General features: G+C 38.5%; 1 protein-coding gene across 3 annotated transcripts in view; it reads left to right on the top strand.

Moving 5' to 3' along the window:
• The window catches only part of LOC131243378 (uncharacterized), a 71,179-nt gene that overhangs the window by 13,915 nt on the left and 38,352 nt on the right, over positions 1 to 18,912 (top strand). Inside the window, exons 3-7 of one of the 3 annotated variants that reach the window (XM_058242702.1) lie at positions 2,671 to 2,763; positions 3,189 to 3,292; positions 5,144 to 5,255; positions 10,784 to 10,851; positions 13,481 to 13,558. In XM_058242702.1, the coding sequence (XP_058098685.1) occupies positions 2,671 to 2,763; positions 3,189 to 3,292; positions 5,144 to 5,255; positions 10,784 to 10,851; positions 13,481 to 13,558 (455 nt within the window). The remainder of the gene's footprint in view (positions 1 to 2,670; positions 2,764 to 3,188; positions 3,293 to 5,143; positions 5,256 to 10,783; positions 10,852 to 13,480; positions 13,559 to 18,912) is intronic. The other 2 variants (XM_058242703.1, XM_058242704.1) reach the window with 2 other exon arrangements.

An 18,912-nucleotide genomic window follows, 5' to 3' on the forward strand; every position in this document is an offset into this window, starting at 1 on the left:
TTACTCCAAAGAATCACTTTGATTTGATGACCATCTAATCACTGCCCTACAAAATGGGCAATCTGGATCATTTATGATAAAAATTCATCTGATCGTGGATCTAGACCACTAGTCTTGTGGGCCCACCTCTATTTTGTTTCCTCTAAAGAATTAGTTCTTTAGCCATCCTATCAATGGCCAACACAATGGATGACCTAGATTGTATATGATAAAAAACTCTTTAACTCATGGTGATCTAGATTGTCCATGTTGTGGACCCATCTATACTTTCCCCATTCCTCTCAGGAATCACTTTGATTTGATGATCCTGGCCATTTGATCCATGGCCAACAAAATGGTAGTCCAGATCATTTATGAAACATATCAATTATAGAGTTGAGCTTTCTATCATGTGGGCCCCACCTTTGATTGCCCCTTCCTCTCAAGAATCACTTTGATATGATGATCATAACCAGCTAGCCATGGACCTAGAGGTCAATGGTCCAAATCTTTTATGAAAAAAAGTTCTATTCATCGATCTAGACCGTCCATCTTGTGGCCCACCTATGATCACGGATTGAAGGTGGGGAGAGGCTGATTCACACTATGGATTAGCCAAACAAGGGGCTGAGTTACATGAGGGATCAGTCCTATACAAAACTCGATTGAGTTTTTGACAGCTTGACTGAATTTTGCATTGACCTAGTCGATCAACTGAGTCACGAAAACTTGGCTTGAGTAAATCTGCGTAAAATCAAGAACAATCCTAGGTGTAGGTGAACGATTTTTTTTTTTTTTTTTAATTAGCTTCTAAGTATTACCTTTTTAGCTATGAATGACCTTAATTGGATTTAGAAGGATAGAGATCTCAACGACGATTTTGTAATAGAATTATAGGGTTGGTGGATGTGGGTTTAGTGTCATGTGAGCTCTGCATGCCTATGAAACTTGAGGGAACATTTCATAAGAAAACTATTGATCGGCTTTGCTTTACGTGATAGATTGTGATGCAGGACAATTAACTACTTGCTTTAAAAGCTTGAATTGATAGAGCATGATGAATTAATCCCTTTATCTCATAACCCAGGCCCCAAATCCATGGGTTTGGTCCTTGGTTGAACCCTCCTTGTGGGCCTTAAATCCATGGGTTTCGCTCCCTCGTGGGCCCCAAATCCATGGGTTCTGCAGGCCGCCCACCTCAAGTGTGCCCCTACATCCCACAGGCCACCCCACTCAAACCCGGTATGAAAATGCCCCTGCATTAATCACCCTCGGTGAAGAGTATTGAACATGAGACCTCCCGCTCTAATACTAATTTGATGCAGGACAATTAATCATTTGCTCTTAAAGCTCAAACTGATAGAGCATGGCAAATTAATCCTTTTGTCTCATAGCCCAGGCCCCAAATTAATGGGTTAGTTCCTCGGCCGAACCTTCCACATGGCCCCAAATCTGTGGCTTCCGCCCCTTTGTGGTCCCTAAAGCCATGGGTTCCACCTCACATGAGCCACCCGCCTCACATGGGTCCCAAATCCATGGGTTCTGCGGGCCGCCTACCTCGAGTGTGCCCTCGCATCCCACAGGCCACCCCACTTGAGCCCAGTATGAAAATGCCACCGCATTAGATTGTTTGGTAGTTAGAAGGCTACAGGAACATAGGATGGGTGTTGCAGAGATGAGAATGTTGAGATGGATGAGTCCAAAGACTAGGAACAATATAATCAAGAATTGGGCTTGGAAGTAGCCTAGGAGTAGTTGTAATAAGATATGAAATAATGGAGAGAAGATCAAGATGGTTTGATAATGTGCAACTAAGAATATCAGAACTATGATTAGAGTTGAAGGGCCTGAAAAGAGGACAAGAGGAAGGCCTAAGGGATTTGGATTGAGGTGGTTAGAAAGGATAAGAAAATTTGTTCACTTACCGAGGATTGATCAGAGAAGTAGGATTCGTAAAGCCAACCCTAGATGGTTGGGACTAAGCTATGATGATGATGATAATGTTGTTGGTGTCTTCTGCAAGGTGTTCCAAAATGGTAACGGTGGCCGTAATGGCCACCACTGTTACCGTTATGATACAGGCCGTACGGCCGTTAAAGCTCTTGTTTTTTTTTTTGAAAAAACCATTACATGACCATTATGGGGCCGTTATAGGGCCGTCGCGGGACCATTACAAGGCCTTTATGGCTTGTTTTTTCTGTAACAGCCATTATGACCGTTTCGACCCTATAACGCATAACGGTTATGACCGTTACCATTACGTAACGGCTGTAAATGTAACCGATTTTGAATACCTTGGTCTTCTGTAATTTTTTATAGAAGATTGTGTGCATGAGAAAATGGGGAAATAGAATAAGAACAAGAGATCTTTTTCTTGACAATGTCTAGCATAATGTTGTTCACACATGCACAACAATGACCAACAACACAAGAAACGTCTTTATATATGTCTCTTAGTGTGGTAGTATATCAATGTGGGTATCAGCCTATTATATACATCCCTTGCTTTACTTAACTGAAGGAACTCCACTCGGGCTTCTCCTCACCGGCTTGCCTGTACAAAATGCATTGCTTGAAAAACAAAAATTGTTGTGATGCTGTTAGATAGCTATAGTGGTTAACTGTTAGAACAGAACCTCTCACTGAGTTTTTGACTTTATGGTCTTATCCTTTGTCCCGTGACCATTGCAGCCACTGAAGGGTGCTTGGAGCAACAAGGCATCACTTCAGAAGAAAGACCTGGACCAGGAACCGCTGTCTGTCAAAAAAACAGAAAGCTAGTCAGTAATGTTTTACTAACTCATGTTCTAACTCCATTCACATTGGTTTTCAATGCCCATGAAAGAGAATTTTAATCTGGAATGATGTTTCATCTTATCACAGTCTTTTAACGAGATAGTCATAGACAACTTTCAGGGAAGCATATGAATTATCTTTTTGTCACATCTGTAATTAATTTAATGTCACATATTATCTTTTACAGCTTAAGATTCTTGTACCATGCACTTGTCAGAAAAATAAAAAGATTCTTGTACTCGGCCAGCATGTATGCTGATGCTGAATAGCTAATTATGATATTGACTTCAACTTTGTAGATCTCTTATCTTTAACCTTATAGTATTTCATATACATTTTTATTTATCATATTATTCAACTTTGGTTTTAACAAGATTTAATATCAAAATTTCTGTTCTTACTTATTTTTGAAGACACATGTTGGAATCAAGAGGTTTTGATGCAGCAAAACTGTAACAGAAGTGCTTCTGAATGTTTACACCTGAGAGTTGGATCTACTTTCCAACAGTTAATACAGGTGCTTGAGAGAGAATGGAAATAAGTGACCCTGGGTTAGTAAAAAGAGGAAGCAACTTGTGCTGAAGAAGTAGCAACACATGCTATAAGAGGAGGAAACTAATGCTACTAAAACCTCAAATGATTAAAAAGGGAAATAAATTATGTCATTAATGATAAAAAATAGTTCAAGCAGGAATTTTTTTTGAAAGGTAACACTACCAAGGATTGAACCCTGGATCGCTTATACACTACACCGTCTCTACCTGCTCATCCAATAAGCGTGGGGCATTCAAGCAGGAATTGCTGGCCCTTCTAAATAAATCAAACACAGCCTTACGGTCTAGATCTACTTGTAAATTAATCCTATTACACGTACATAAATATTCTGTAGAAAATAAACTATCTAGAATAGAAGTAGATATTAGAAACCTATTTTCATGCTATATCTGTGAAGAGTATTCCATAACACTGTTTCTACAACCATATGGGTCTATAGGCCATATGTTCTGTATAAAACCTTCCAAAACTATCAACTGTCTGCTGTAGGAAGCCTGTTGTTGTATAAACTTTTTGAAGATTGCTTCAGCAGCTTCTAGAAATAGAATCTGGAAGGATTTTCTTACCATTAATTAAACTGCAGGTGCTGTGAACACCAAAAGTAGATTCTGGTTCCTTTAATTTGCTAAAAATAGAAACTGGATGCTGTAGCTTACCTGCTCACGTGTAAAATTGAAAGTCTGCTTGTCCAAAGTAGAGCACATGTTGTAGGAAAGGCATAGGATTGACCCTGTGGACCCCATAAGTCAATCGGCTTATTGGAGGAACCATCCAAATGGATCTGTAGGCCTACCATACAATTGGAGCATTGATTTGGTCCCAAACTGTGATCCAACAATGGATATGCCAGGTCCTGAATCTGGCCAATCTGGACCATTTGATGCAGTTCAAATGTGTAATCTGGAAGGTTGGATGCTTCTTATTAAGAACCTTGGGTGGGGCTGCTTCGAGCTAGATATTCAATATGATGGCCAGATCTACAATCAGCCAGCTTTTGGGGCTCATCTGGGACCTATCCGATGGATGTTTGGCAGAGATGCATCAGGTTGCTGATCCCAAGCACTCACAGCCCAACCCCTGTATGCACTAGCTTAGGTTCTATGGTGGGATGAACATTCAAGTGGGCCCACCATGTAGATGGCTTGGACCTACGAGTTTTTTAATATCCACATGCACATTACGCCCCAGCCTAACATACACATACCCGTGCCAAGCTGACAGAAGTATGTAAGATGTAAGACGCCCATCAATGGGCCCCCCCGTGTGAATGCCCTGGCCCAAAAATGAGGCTGGACCATTCATCAGCTGGGCATAGTATGGAACAATTTAGTGACTGAACTAAACCTGTTCTGATCGTCCATTTGTTTCATATTCTATAGCCCACTTGATGAGTGGTCTACCTGCTTTTGGTCCAGGGCATCTACTTGGCTTGGCCCACTGATAGGATGTTTGCATCATTTACACTTTTGATAGCTTTGCATGGGTACTGTCGTGTAGAAGGGTTGGGTTGTATATGCATGGGAGGTTAACAAACCTCTTTGATTCAATAAGTCGACTTTTGGGATGAATGTGCCAGCTCCTGATTTGGTCAATTCAACATTTTATTCCCAGCCTTCTCATGAAAATAAATTCTTCAGAAAACGTGAACCCTGACCTAGTTTAGTTCATTATACCATGTTTCAAGTCAATTTTTCATGTTTCTACCCTCTCGCTTGTTTGTCTGGTTTTTATACTTGGTATTTGATTACCATTCCCTGTTATTGCTTGTGGCTGGCTGGAATGAATTTGACAACTCTAGTTGATGGTCTTTCAGGAGAGCTCCTCGGAAGTGAAACGGAAACCTGTAAAACGCAGTGTCAAATCTGAAAAGGAATTACTGGAGTTTACTTTGAAGTATCAAAAAGTGATTGCAGAAAGAGATGCGGGCAAGTATTAACAACTCTGCTAAAATAACAAGATTTTCATGGTCAACTTTCTGAAGATGATTAAATGTGACAAGAAAGAAACACGTGGTTGAATTTGTATAGAGCTTCCATGTTTTTCATGGTTCTATTTCGCGTACATGCTATACTCTTGTCTTGATAACTATCATACTTATTAATTTGTTGTGGCTTCTTGTGGTAGTTCTGCATGAGGATAAACTCAGTCATTTGCAAGGACAATTGTTGTCCAGAACAAGTTTTATGTCCCTGTTACAATTAGTAGTCAAAGGCACTATGTTCACTTGAGTGACAAGGGCCCCCCTAGATTGCCTGAGGCAGGTGCACACCCAAAATTCCACCACATCTTTTTTCAGTTCCATACTGTATAAATATCTTTCTGTGTGAAGTAATTTCATGTTATATAAGTACGCCGAATGAATATATTAAAGCTTCTGCCTGCAGACTATGATCCCTGAAAGACCATATTTATCCATTATAACTCATTTGCAATTTCATATCTGAATTATAAAATGAAAACTGCATACTGGGCGGACATTCTGGGACGTTTTCAGGTGTCTTGGTCTTTCCTGATGTCGGTGAGCGAGCTGTTGCTAGCGTGGCATGGTGCGGCTTTGGAAAGGCAAGGAAGCCTCTTTGGAGAATGACTTTACTAGCGATTTGGTGGGCTGTTTGGGAGGAAAGAAATGCAAGATGCTTCAATATCGAAAGGAATTCATTGGAAGGAATCTCTCAAAAGGCTAGATCCCTTGTTATTGAGTGGGCCTCTTGAGTGCCTACCAGCCTTAACCTCAAGGATTGTAATCTTCCTTTCCTTGGGATGTAGCTGGGTTGCCTCCCTCTGTTTTTGTGTTTTCCTTTGTTTTTCTTCTTCTTCTTATGCTGTTCTGTTGTAGCCTTTGTTTTCTTTAATAAAGTGCGCTATCTTTCAAAAAAAGAAAAGACAAAAGAAAACTGCAAACTTAAAGTTACCTTAATGCAGTCATTGAAGTTTATGCTCTACATTTTTTCGGGGCCATTGGACTGTATAAATTTTATAGTTAAAACATAATTGCCATTGAAATCTTTAGTCATAGCAATTCAAATTCTGTAAAACTTATGCATAAACCCAAAGGTAGCATCTGTCCATTACGATATTACAATTCATTTTGTTCTTACACCTCACAGAAGAATTCCGCATGACATTGTTATACAGGAAATCTGTGTGGCTGAAATAAGGATGAGTTGGGATGGATGAGAGGCAAGATGGTAAATGAACACATTGAAGGAAACTTTGGAGTAGCCCAATGAATAAAAGATGAGTGAAAGGAGGCTTTTAGATGGTTTGGCCGAGTATATTGGAGACCAAAAACTGGCAGGAGTTGGTTCAAGTTGAAGTCTATAACAGGGCAAGGGGAAGGTCCAAAAGGATGAGGGTGGAGGATATGCTACTTGGTAGTAAGAGAATTTTTGATAATCTATGATTTTAACTAAGGATATGGTCCTTTATCGTGGAATGGTGGAACACAATTCGTGTAGCAAACCCCAATTAGTTGGGATAAGGCTTAGATGGTGATGATGATGACCTTGAGGAGGAGGAGGAGGAGGACGACGGCATACGCAAGCAAATCGACAGCTATGCTAATGGATTATGGTTGTAATGTTCACCTTGGAGATGGCTTGACATCAATTCAAATGCTGGGTCCTCGAAAAGCTGTTAAGGTTATTTCAATTATGTGAGCAACCTAATAAAGATGCACCATGGCATTGGCCCTTATGCTATTTTACTAAGAAGCTGCTTGGATACATGGATAACCCGTAAAGTTAAAAAAAAAAGAAACTGGTTGTCTCTTAATTAACCATGTTTGTTTAAAATGTAAGAGTTGGTAAATTTTTGGCTTGGTTAATTTTAACAGAAAAGACACAAATTTTTGCTTTTTGTTTTTTAATCCCCTCACAGCGGTTTTTAATCACTTTTCTCTTACCCTAAATCCTAACAACTCCACCCACCACCACCACCATTCATGCAAAGGGGATTGTACATTGATGGTTGGATGGCAACCAGATTCCTCTGTGTGTGTGTGTTTGTGTACGCGTGTGTCAGTGTGTGTGTGTGTACGCGTGTGTCAGTGTGTCTCTCTCTCTCTCTATATATAATGTATGTAATTTTGCTAACATCTCCACCTTCATCGGGACGTTAGCAATGCTCTTGAAACTTTTGATGACATGCTGGACACTGGATGTGCATTCAATAGCACCAATGGGAGTAGGCCACGGTGTAAGAATCATGCTGATTGGCTAATTTGTTACAACTGTTTGTTACTTACGAGCCATAGATCATGTGGTTAAAATCATCAAAGCAAAGTGCTACTTTGAAATCATAAGCAATACTAAGTCATATCTATGAAATAGATGTTTTAATATAATTGGACACCCGCCCGGGGCTTGGGCGAGTGGCTAGCGTCGTGAGTTTGCTCCCCATAGCCGAGAGTTCGATTAACCTCCCCGTGATTTACCCGATGCACGTGGTTTGCTGGTGTTTGCCTGCATCTGCAGGGATTAGTCTTGCCTTAAAAAAGGGGTGGGGACACCTTGTTGTCGTAAAAAAAAGATGATTGGACCCATTTTGTTTGTCTGCCCAATCTTGACTTTCTATTTTCCATGCTATTGATCAGATGCTTAGGATAATCTGATTGGCATGCTTTTTGCACCATGGCTTGCTTTGAGGTGTATGACTGAATGAATGGTTCAAATCCACGGTAGGTAATCCCATATGTCTTTTAAAAGCTTTGGGGACATTGCTAACATCCCCATGAAGGTGGGGATGTTAGCAAAACTCCCATATATATGTATGAGAAATGCTCCTGCGCTCTTACAGCACTATAAGTTATAGTGCTCCTAGTTGTGTCAATTAAGTTAGTCCAAACAAACTGAACAAATAGATGGCTACGGTTACCTAAAAAAGGTTATTCTTTAGAATCATAAGCAATCCATGATGGTCTCTAACATTGATCAAGAAATCCTATCGTTCTTTATAATCATAAGCAATCCGTGATGGTTTCTAACATTGATCAAGACATGCTATCCTTCCATACACATATGTTATGTGTACTGCTGAGGAGTTGCAACCATTTTAAATGGTGTAGAAGTAACACAACATTCGTGTCTTTATAGAACTCAAGACTTCCAAAGGAGAGAAATTGAAGCCCTATGAGTTCAATGCCTTCCCCACCAGCAGCCCAAAACTTGAGTTGCTAGATTCTCCCAATCCACACGTCCTTTCAACATAAAATTTTAGCCACTGCGTTGCCCCTAGGGAAAGATCATTTGTCTAAAGTTTCAGGGTCAATGGAGCCTAAAGGAAGGAGATCTCAACTTCCCCTCTTTGCATGTATGTACAACCCATTTTTGGGAATTTCACAGTGGTGCTCACAAATTTCTTTCATTGGTTGATTTAATCTCTTTTAAAGAAAGAGGTATTTCCTTCCCTTAACTTATCGAGTTTAGGTGAAAATTATAATAAATTTTAATTATTTTAGGATTTTTTAGCAAAATTTTTTTTTTCTTCTCAAAATGCTTTTTACCATTGTTTTTTAAAAAAATTACCATTACCATTATGATTTTATTTTATTTTTTTGGTTATTAACTCATTGATTGTAATCAACCAAGTACTAGACTATTAGATTATGCTTGATTGTAATCAACCTATGTAATAGTCTATTCCATTGTGCCTGTGGGAGTATTGGGCTCTCATTGCCGGTCCCAGGATCAGATAACGGAGGGTTGTGTCATATTGGCAGCCGACATCAAACTTGTGCCACAACTTCCATCATGAATCTGAATAATATGACATTCCAAACTCATGCTAGTGCGTTATGAAGGTCTTGCCCTTCACAGAGTGGAATGCTAGAATGGGATCCATATAGCTGACCCCAGTTAATTGGGATAAGGCTTAAGATGATGATGATGATTTTTTTCCCAGTTATTACAGTGTTTAGTGATACTTGTTGTAACTTCTATGCTAAAACTGTAAAACAATTACGTCTTGTTTACCTTTTTCAATTATTTATGATATTTGCTGTAAAATTTATTTGTTCATACAAATTGTTCATACTTAATATTTGCTGCTATATTTGTTTTCAGTTAGTGTTATATTTGTTCACAGTTAATGTTAATATTATCTGTAGAAATGATCTTTAATAATTTCTGTAACAATTATTTGCTGTTATATTTTTCCTATTATTTTAGTTAAAATTCTAGAGGTAGAATGTCGCTTACGCTACGTGCTACATAAATTACGCCTCATACTTCAGAGCGGTGAATGCTACACTGCACACTATTTGCTATTTAAACACCGGCGAAAAGTAGCTTGCAAGAGGTATCTCAACCATTCACTGGGAAAATGGTCCAATATCATCAATGTGCCTGAAGTCTAGTCCCAATGTTTGGAGGGCTCCAGTAGATGGAAGATCAATATTGGTGGGGAATGCCAGGGCTTCTGGGGTTGGAGTGCTTTGGATGAGCATGGTCATATAGAGTTTACTATTCTCCAGGCAGATAGGATCTGCTACCTTGAATAGGGTGAAATTGTTGACCATCAAAACAAGGGTGGAGATTGTTTCTAGTTGGGTTGGCGGCTTAGTGTTGGGGTAGGTGAGTCCAGTGGTGCAATTTACTGGGCATGAGAAAAAGTACTCACTCTGGAATTTAGGGTTTATTGTCAATGGTGTAAGGTTGCTCTCCCATTCTTTTGATCTCCTTCAACAAATCCCTAGAGAGGTCATTTTTATTGTTGATTTTCTCAGGAATGGGTCCATAAATCATCTCTTTGTACATGGTCTGCTTATCCATTGCCTTGATTGATCCTTGCATCGTTTTGCCTGTTATTGTTATTGTTGTTGTTTTTCTTTTTTCTTTTAATAAAACCTTTTGATATTGATAAAAAATTTCTGTTATCATTATTCTAGGAATAGGTATCCTCATTAACTTTTGACCGGAATTAATTGCCTTTTGATCATATTCATATCACTTGCCTTGTTCTTTCAATTGAATCATCATCATCGTCATCGTCATCATTGCCTTGCCTCTGTATCATCAATTCCTTAATCTCTTAATTGAGCAGATGTTATAGGATATTTAGGATATCTTGGAAGGGGATTCCCTCAATGTTTTTCCCCCCCTGAAATGGTGGGGATTCCCTCAATGTTATCAGATGGGTAGCAAAGGGGAGTGACCATTCCTAAAGGTTTTGATGTGAAGGAGGATTCACTAGATTTTCCCATCATTTTGAGCCTGCTTTTCATTGTGTTATTATGGAGAACCTCAAGGAAGTCAACACTTCACCAAAAAGAGTTAATCGACAATTGCTATTAATTGGTCTTAGTGTCATTTGGGCTTTTGATGCAACAACTTCCAATATGTATTATGATGTTTTCTTGTTTACATGTCTTGTTTTACTTTCCCATTTTACTAGTGAAGCTACTAAAGATTGATACTAATGTTTATGGTAATGCCAAGTTACTCTTCTCTTGCAGCTATTGCTGTTCGAGATAAGCTCGAGTCTCTATGCAGGGAGTTACAACGTCAAAACAAAATGCTCATGGTACATTTCTTGTTTCTGTAGATGCTTCAGTCAAACATTATTTGCAGAGTACTTGTTTTTTTAGCAAAATTATATTGTACTTAATGGATTTTCCTTGGGACTGTTTATGGACATGAACAAACAAACTTTGATTGAAATACCTCTTTATGAGGCTGAAAATTATATTGAAAGAGAAAAAGATAGAAATTATTTACTAGAACAAAAAATAAAGCATTACAATTCCAACACTGAATTCAGGAACTTCTGCCCAGGATTCCACTCCCACTCCTGCTCTCCTTTAAAATCTTTCTCATCCTCCTGCTTCCTAGGTGCATGCACTTCTTGACATTTTGAGAACCATCTCTTCCTTACTCCTAGTTGCACAACAAGGTGTTGCTCCAGCTTTTAATCATGCTTCGGACTTGTGCTCAATATCTTGCTTCATAGCTGTTTATTCTTGAACAAAGTTTTGATACAAATGATTCCCTGCTCCTGCACCTGCCTCGTCGCTCCCTTTCATGCTTCACGCAACTGAATTCATTACTACTCCAGCTTTGTGGACATAAGCTTTCATGTGTGGTCCATATCACAAGCCCCTCAATTTCCACTCCTTGCTTTGCTAACTTATCTACATTCAAATTCTCATGTCAATATGAATTAGATGCCCCCATCAATGAAGTAAGAAATCAGAGTTTTATACATCTCGTAAAATATCTGAGGAACCACTCGCGACTGGCTAGATTCCAGTCTCCAGATAATATTGGGCAAATCTTTTTTAATCTGGAGAGTAGTAGAAATCTCCATGAGGCGCTTTACCCCGTATCAGCACTAGCTTGCTTCAATTGCATTAGCATTAGTAGTGAGCTCTAGGTAAGTGGGGATAACCTACTAATGTCAGTACTAGTTCTTGTAAAGCTAATTCCTTCTTTTGTTCAACAGTAGTTTAACCTAACTTGGATGGGAAGAAAACATATCCAATGCTCTTAACTGTTACCCAAACAAAACAAACTATTGGACAGTGCATGAAAAGATGATTCACAGACTTTTTATTTCTTCTGAATGATAGCAGAAATTATATCAGAAACAATCCAACAAGTGTGGCGAAAAGGTTGAAAGATGATGAGGGATATCCCAAACCTGATCAGGTGCATATGCGGGCAGCGGATGCAAGGCGCGATGATCTGCAATAACCTTCCCTTTAATGGCCTTTTGGGTCACATATGGTTTGTCGTATTCTGACAAAACAAAATGAGGTGCCATTGAGCTGTTCGTCCAGAGACCATAGGCTTTTCAAACAAGCAGTGAAACAAGCAACGGAATGAGCACTGACGCGTGAAAGCCGTTGTTTAACCAGCTCCTGAAATAAAGGAATACCAATCTTAAAGAAGGTCCAGGAGGAAGATCCCTCTCCCTCTGAACTCATGGTTGGGCATGGCCCAGATTGCAATGATGCCACTTAATCATCTCCTCTGAAGCTTCTTTTATCTTCAAGGATGAATTATCTTCCAAGTGATTCACAGACTCTTTCGGCAACATAACACACATTTTGGGTAGGTGGTGTTGCCGGTGTTGGAGATGACCTAGTGAGACTCGTTTCAGCGACTAGTCCCATACATAGACACCCACCTACACCCTACAATCTTTTTTGATTGGTAATCTGGGTTCGAACTTACACCCCAAAATCTCCTTTGACATGCCTAGAAGATGCCGATATCCTCAATCTACTCTTCAAGGCTTCTCCAGAATAGATATTTCAAACAAGTTTGCCCTTGGTGAAATTGTATAAATCTTATTATCCCAAAATTTGTCTCCCTATAAAGTATTGGAACATAGCAGCAGTGGCTGATCCCACTAGAAAGTATCCTCTGGAAATTTAACACCCTTGCACTAAAAATATTGTATCATGAATTTTCCTATGGATAGATCTACTAATATCTATCTCAACATTCATCGCCACAGCTTATAAGTTGTGCATGACATTGTTGATCATCTAGTTCTTCACCAAGTAGTGGCTGGAGCAACTTGGAATCTTTTCTTTAACCTCTTCTGGGGTGTCCTTAGTGAGTCCATTAATAGATCGTTGGGGGAAGGGTCCCTTTTCCCCTCGTTGGGCAATCACTTGTAATTTTTTCCCCTACGCCATTATGTGGGGGTTTTGGAAGGAAAGGAATAGCAGAATCTTTCTAGATGAAGTGGGTTCCCTGTCAGGGGTTGATCGCTCGTCATTTTCCCTTCTTGGGTTTCCTTTTTTCTTTGTTCTTTTCTGTAGCTTTTTCTCTTTGCAATAAAAGTTTGGTTTCCATTAAAAACAAACTGTTTTCTGTGATCTAATGATTTCTAGTGTGGTTATCTAATTAAACATCAAAGAAATCCAGTGGAATAAGTTTGATGCCTTAAACAAATTGCATCTCTTCTTTCAGTCTCTTCCATGCAAATAGATAAGCCAATGCATATCAATTACTACGGTTCAAATTAATTTTTATGCTTCCCTATTCGATGCTACATGTGAAATATGATTTTGCACCTGCATGATGAGATGACGTCTTTGCAGACTTGCAAAACAACACTTCTCATGGAAACTATGCCATCTATGAAATCTGTTTATTACTGTTGAGTTTTCTATAATCCCATCTATATTACATTGTTGTAGGATGAATGCAAGAGAGTATCTACTGAAGGGCAAAACATGAGGTCAGATCTATCTACAAAATTCCACGATGCAATTAAGGTTTGTATAGTTCTATCATCCTAAAAAAATAGCATAGTTATATCCATTTACTTTAATTGTTCCATTTTATACTGAAAACTATGATGTTGGTGTGGAATAGAATATTGTATGTTGTCCGGCAGTAAGGTGAAGACAATTAGGACTAAAGAGAAGAAGGCGCCTTTTAATGAATGTTTCATATGTTCTCATATGAATAGTGCGACCAATCATGATGTGCTATCAGCCATGTTTTCTTTCAACTGTAGTAACCCAATGACTTATCCAGATAGGTTCTTTGACATATAAGTGGTACGTTTGTAGGAGGAAATCTAGTCACGTGGAAGAGTAAGAAGCAAAGTGATATGGCCTGATTAAGTGCTGAAGCAAAATATAGAGCAATGACTAGTGTTTGTAGTATCGATATCATTACATGTATCGTTGGTTGGGGATATGGAAACATGTATCGATTCGATATTGCTGATACTCAGAAAATGTATAGCTGACTGAGGGAAACATTGATGAAACACCAGAAAATGATGGAATTTCTCAATGAAACTTCAAGAGATGCTAAAATACACATTTGCATAATTTAGGAATCAAATAATTGCAAAAAAGAGGCATACATGATAAGTTTTTCTTTAATGGGGGTTTAAAAGCATGTAACATTGACTAAAAAAACATTAGAGAAACATGGAGAAAATGGTGGAATCTCTCAATGATACTCCAGGAGATGCTAAAATACACGTATTTGCACACATAAAACTTTCTCTTTAATGGGGTCTAAAAGCATGTAATGCTGACTAAGGAAAATATTAGAGATTTTCAATGATACTTCAGGAGAATGCTAAAATACACATATTTGCATATTTAAGAATCAAATAATAGTGAAAAGGTGCATATTTGCATATTTACAATCAAATAATAAGTTTCTCTTTAATGAGGCCTAAAAGCATGTATTGTTGACTTAGGGAGACATGGGGAAAATGGTGGATCCATCCATGCATGCATGCATATACATTCATACAAACACACATGCATGATCCATCCATTCTTCCATGCATGATCCATCCATTCTTCCATGCATGTGTGCACACACACGCACGCACATATACATCCAACCAACCATCCAACCATCCACCATTCGTGCATACATATATCTATCCATCCATGATCCATCCATCCATTCATACATACATATACACACATACAAACATGCATTTCATCATATAACCATGCACCTATAAGAAAAATTTGAAATGTAATCTTTTTAATAAACTTATTTTTGGCGATATCAATACATTGGCAATATTATCGAAATATTGCCGATACATTGGTCATACAAGCGACACCTGGAATTTACACAATCGAAAATATTGGTGATATCGATACATTGGCAATACTTGGTGATATGTCACTAATAGCTGGAATTTCTAATACTATCAGTATTACTGATATCGCCGAGTTGGAGATATGGATAATATTGGAGATATTATCGATAATATCTAGGATATTATTAGTAACATCCAAGGTGTTCCGTATCTGTTACGATATGCTCGTAAAGGCCGATATGTATAGGTAACGGCTATGACCGTTATGCGATACGGGGGTGAAACGAGACAGTTGATTTTTGGGACCGTATCGGCCGTTATAGGGCATAACGACTGTTACCGCCGTAGCGATCGAAAAACTACCGCTTTGTTTTTATTTAAATCCATTTTTCTCCCCCCCACCCCACCCCCCCTTTTTTTATACTTTTCTTATTCGAAAAACTCTCCTAGATCATTTTGCAATAGATTTCGACCACTCATACTATAGTTTTTAATATTAAAATCATAGATTAAAGTGATTTGAGCGAATAGAAGCTCCGATGGCCTTTTTTTTTTCAAAAAATTGAAAAAATAGTATTTATGCAAATTTTCTTATTTTTTAGTTTTAATGCTTGATTGTGATGTGTAAACATTAGATAAATATAATCATGTTTAGAAATTTAATAGACAGCCTGATACAACACTCTCACCAAAGAGTGGACCGTTACACTACTATAAACATGTTCAAAACAAAAAATGAATACATATTTGGAATATTTACACTATTATTGATTTTCTAAATATTTTTTTCAGAATTTTTCGGGCAAAAGAAAATTTTCAACTGTTACGGTGGTCGTAACAGTCTCTACACCCCCGTATCGGTAATGGTGGTGACCGTTACGGCCACCGTTACCGATACGGAATACCTTGGTAACATCGGAGATACTTCGTACAATGCATGGAGTTAAAAATGGTATTCCTAGTAGTACTATTATTTTTCTTCTTGATGTAGGATTGATGCATGAACTCAAAATTTGTGTGAGATCAATAAGCAAAATTAACTTAATTAATTAAAAAACGAAACTTGCTATTAACATCACAACTACCAAAATTCAAAGAGAAGATCATGTATAATTCTAGCCTAGGTTATCAAACATCATCCTACGAGACCATTAAATCAGGGAAAGTAGGATCTAATGGATGTAGGGATATCCAAATAGCATAGGATAAAGCTTATTTCAAAGGGAAATGTCTAATACTACTTAAGGTGAAATTCGGGTTTTGGATGGAGGGATTGTAAGGATCTGGTCTTAATTGAAGAATGTGTAGAATTAGGGTTAGGTAATTTGGGGAAATAGAAAAAAATTGGGATTTATAGGTTTAGGGTTAGGGTTTGGGAAAAGAGAGAGTAGGGTTTTGATGCTAGGGTGGTGGGAAAGCCAAAGAGACGAGTGTGGCCGTACGGCGAACCCGATGGGTTCACATGTGTGGCTCTATGGTCACATGTGTGAGCTAGGTTGTGAGGGTTTGGGTCCTTAAGGTTTGCATTTGTCGATAGGCATGGAAGGAATGCGGATTGAAAGAATGGTGATGCCTTGGGATGGAGAAGACTGAAGAACTTGAAGAATACCTCGATGGTTGATGAAAGGATGAGAATGTGGGGATAGATGGAAGCCTCGCACCTTCGTCGATGAAGATTAGCTTCGCACCAATCTTCCTTCCAAATCACATGAAGAGGGAAGAAGAAGCAATGAGCTTTTCTTTTTCTTTTTTCCCTCAAAAAACCAATTGAAGAGGTCACCCCCCCCCCCCTCAAGCTTCAAGAACTTTCAAAAATACAATTTCAACAGTCTTATGAATTTTGACGAAAATGACCATAATCTAATGAAAAATCAACTAAAATCACTCATAAAGTGTCCAAACATAAAGTAATCATAAACTAAATCCTAAAAGATAGTAAAGTTCAAAAAAATGATGAAGATGATCTACAATCAATGGCCCGATCATGGGATCCATGTGATCCAACGGCTTGATCATCACATCCCTCGAATCCGATGGTCCAAATCACTCCCTAAAGCAGCCCATGTGCATCTTCCCAGTGTGGGGTCTTGCAGATGCTCACACAGGCACATGGGGTCTTCAACATAATCAAGGGTACTCGACTAGCCACAGGGAAATCGGTGCGGCCCGCCTCCTCCTCTGATACTACGCAAAGGCGTACGTGAAGTGATGTCCTCATCACTTCCACGTTTATTATTTTGTTTGAGCAAGCTTCAAACTACCTGTGGGACAAATGACCGTTCCTATTTCTCGTTGCTACCACTTGGAAGCCACAAACTATATAATGGGAAACAATACATCGGAGGACGTGAACATGATAAGAGTTTGTATATATTGCATCAAGTCAAAGATAAGACATTCACCATCACTTAAAGGCACTCTTTTTGCTTCTAGGATGAGAAGAAATCTAGTATTTGTCACATATCTAGTTTGAGAGAATTTTGATGTAAGATTTTGCAAAGACATGGTTTCACTAAGGGGTCATTTGGCTGCATGTAAATGGTAGTAAATGATAGTAAATGGGGATAGTTGGGCATTGGTGTGTTTAGAGGAGTGTAAATGGGTGTAAATGGATTTTAAATGCATGGAAGAGATTGTAAATGGGGAGTGATTTCAAATTCATTGGATTAGGTGAGAAGAGGGTGTAAATGGGGAGCAACAGTCGGAAATATGATCATTGCCGAAGGAGAGGCGTATTTCTTCTCTCTCTCTCTCTCTCTGTCTCTCTCTCTCTCTCTCTCTAACCGCTACATTCAAGATCCCACACGAAGCAAATGAACTAAAAAGGTATACATTGTTGGTGATGTTGTGGGTGTGGACATTGTATGGAACCATCACCTTGTCCTTTGGCTCTTTTGTTATTCTTTTTTTGCTGCATAGGGTCAATGTATACGTCGCGGGGGCTGTAGTGGTTATGGAGGTTTAATGGGTTGATATGTAAGTGGATACAATCGATTTTGAGGTGGATATGGTTGGGGTTGGGATGGTCATTGTTGGTGTGGACAAAATAAAGAGGAATGGGTGGACAATAGGTGGATTGGATTGACTATTGGGGGGTACTCTGTCTGCTTGATTTCCTAAACATTTTCCTTAATTCCCTAATTTCCCAAACATTTTACTTAATTAAACGTTTTTCTTTTTACTATTGGCAATAAAAACCACAGCGCTTCTAGACTGAGTAGCTTTGGACTTGACTTCATGATCTAGATTATGGGATAAATCCTTAAAAGTCTAGATTGCTTCGTTATGATTTAGGATGTCTTTGATGTGGGATCAATAATTCGGCGAAGATTGAAACATTGCTATAATTTTCTGATTTTTTGTGAAGATGCAACCTACAATTTTCAACTTCTTTATCATCTCATTTATCTTTCTAATATGGTTCTTAATGGAGCATCCATCCAATTGACATTATATATTCTTCGAATTCCATCCGCATCATCCTGATCTTGGCATTTGATATTTTGGCATGAGACTCAATTAGGGCATCCAGCATTTCTTTGGCAGTCTTGTAAATTTCGTACTTAGGGACCAATTCTTTATACATGGAGTAAGAAAGATATTCCTAAGTAATTTTTTGTTTTAAAATTTTCTTCCACTTTTTTTTTTTTTGAGCAAGCTTCAAACTACCTATCGGAACATCCTCGTTTTCTATCCCTAGTTTTCTTCTAATGGTTGTTAGTGCATATAACAAATTTTCTTCGTCTATTAAAATCGTAACGGATTTCTCTCCTTTTAAAAGATGTGCTACAATTGATTTGGACACCATTTCTTGTCACTACATCAGGTGAGAGGGGGTTCTATATTAGTTAACCGGAAAGACATTAGAGACACTTTGTTTTAATTTATTCTTTCGCAATCATCAATGGTGGTCCAAAAATGGTATACCAACAAATTGACATGAGGGCAATACAATCGTATTGTCAATCTGGTCCAAAAGTTCCACTTACCCGATTGGGTGTAACATAAGTAATCAAAGTCAAAAGGACAATAAAGGGATCCCCTATG

The sequence above is a fragment of the Magnolia sinica genome, chromosome 4 (genome assembly GCF_029962835.1).
Source record: "Magnolia sinica isolate HGM2019 chromosome 4, MsV1, whole genome shotgun sequence".
Lineage (NCBI taxonomy): Eukaryota > Viridiplantae > Streptophyta > Magnoliopsida > Magnoliales > Magnoliaceae > Magnolia > Magnolia sinica.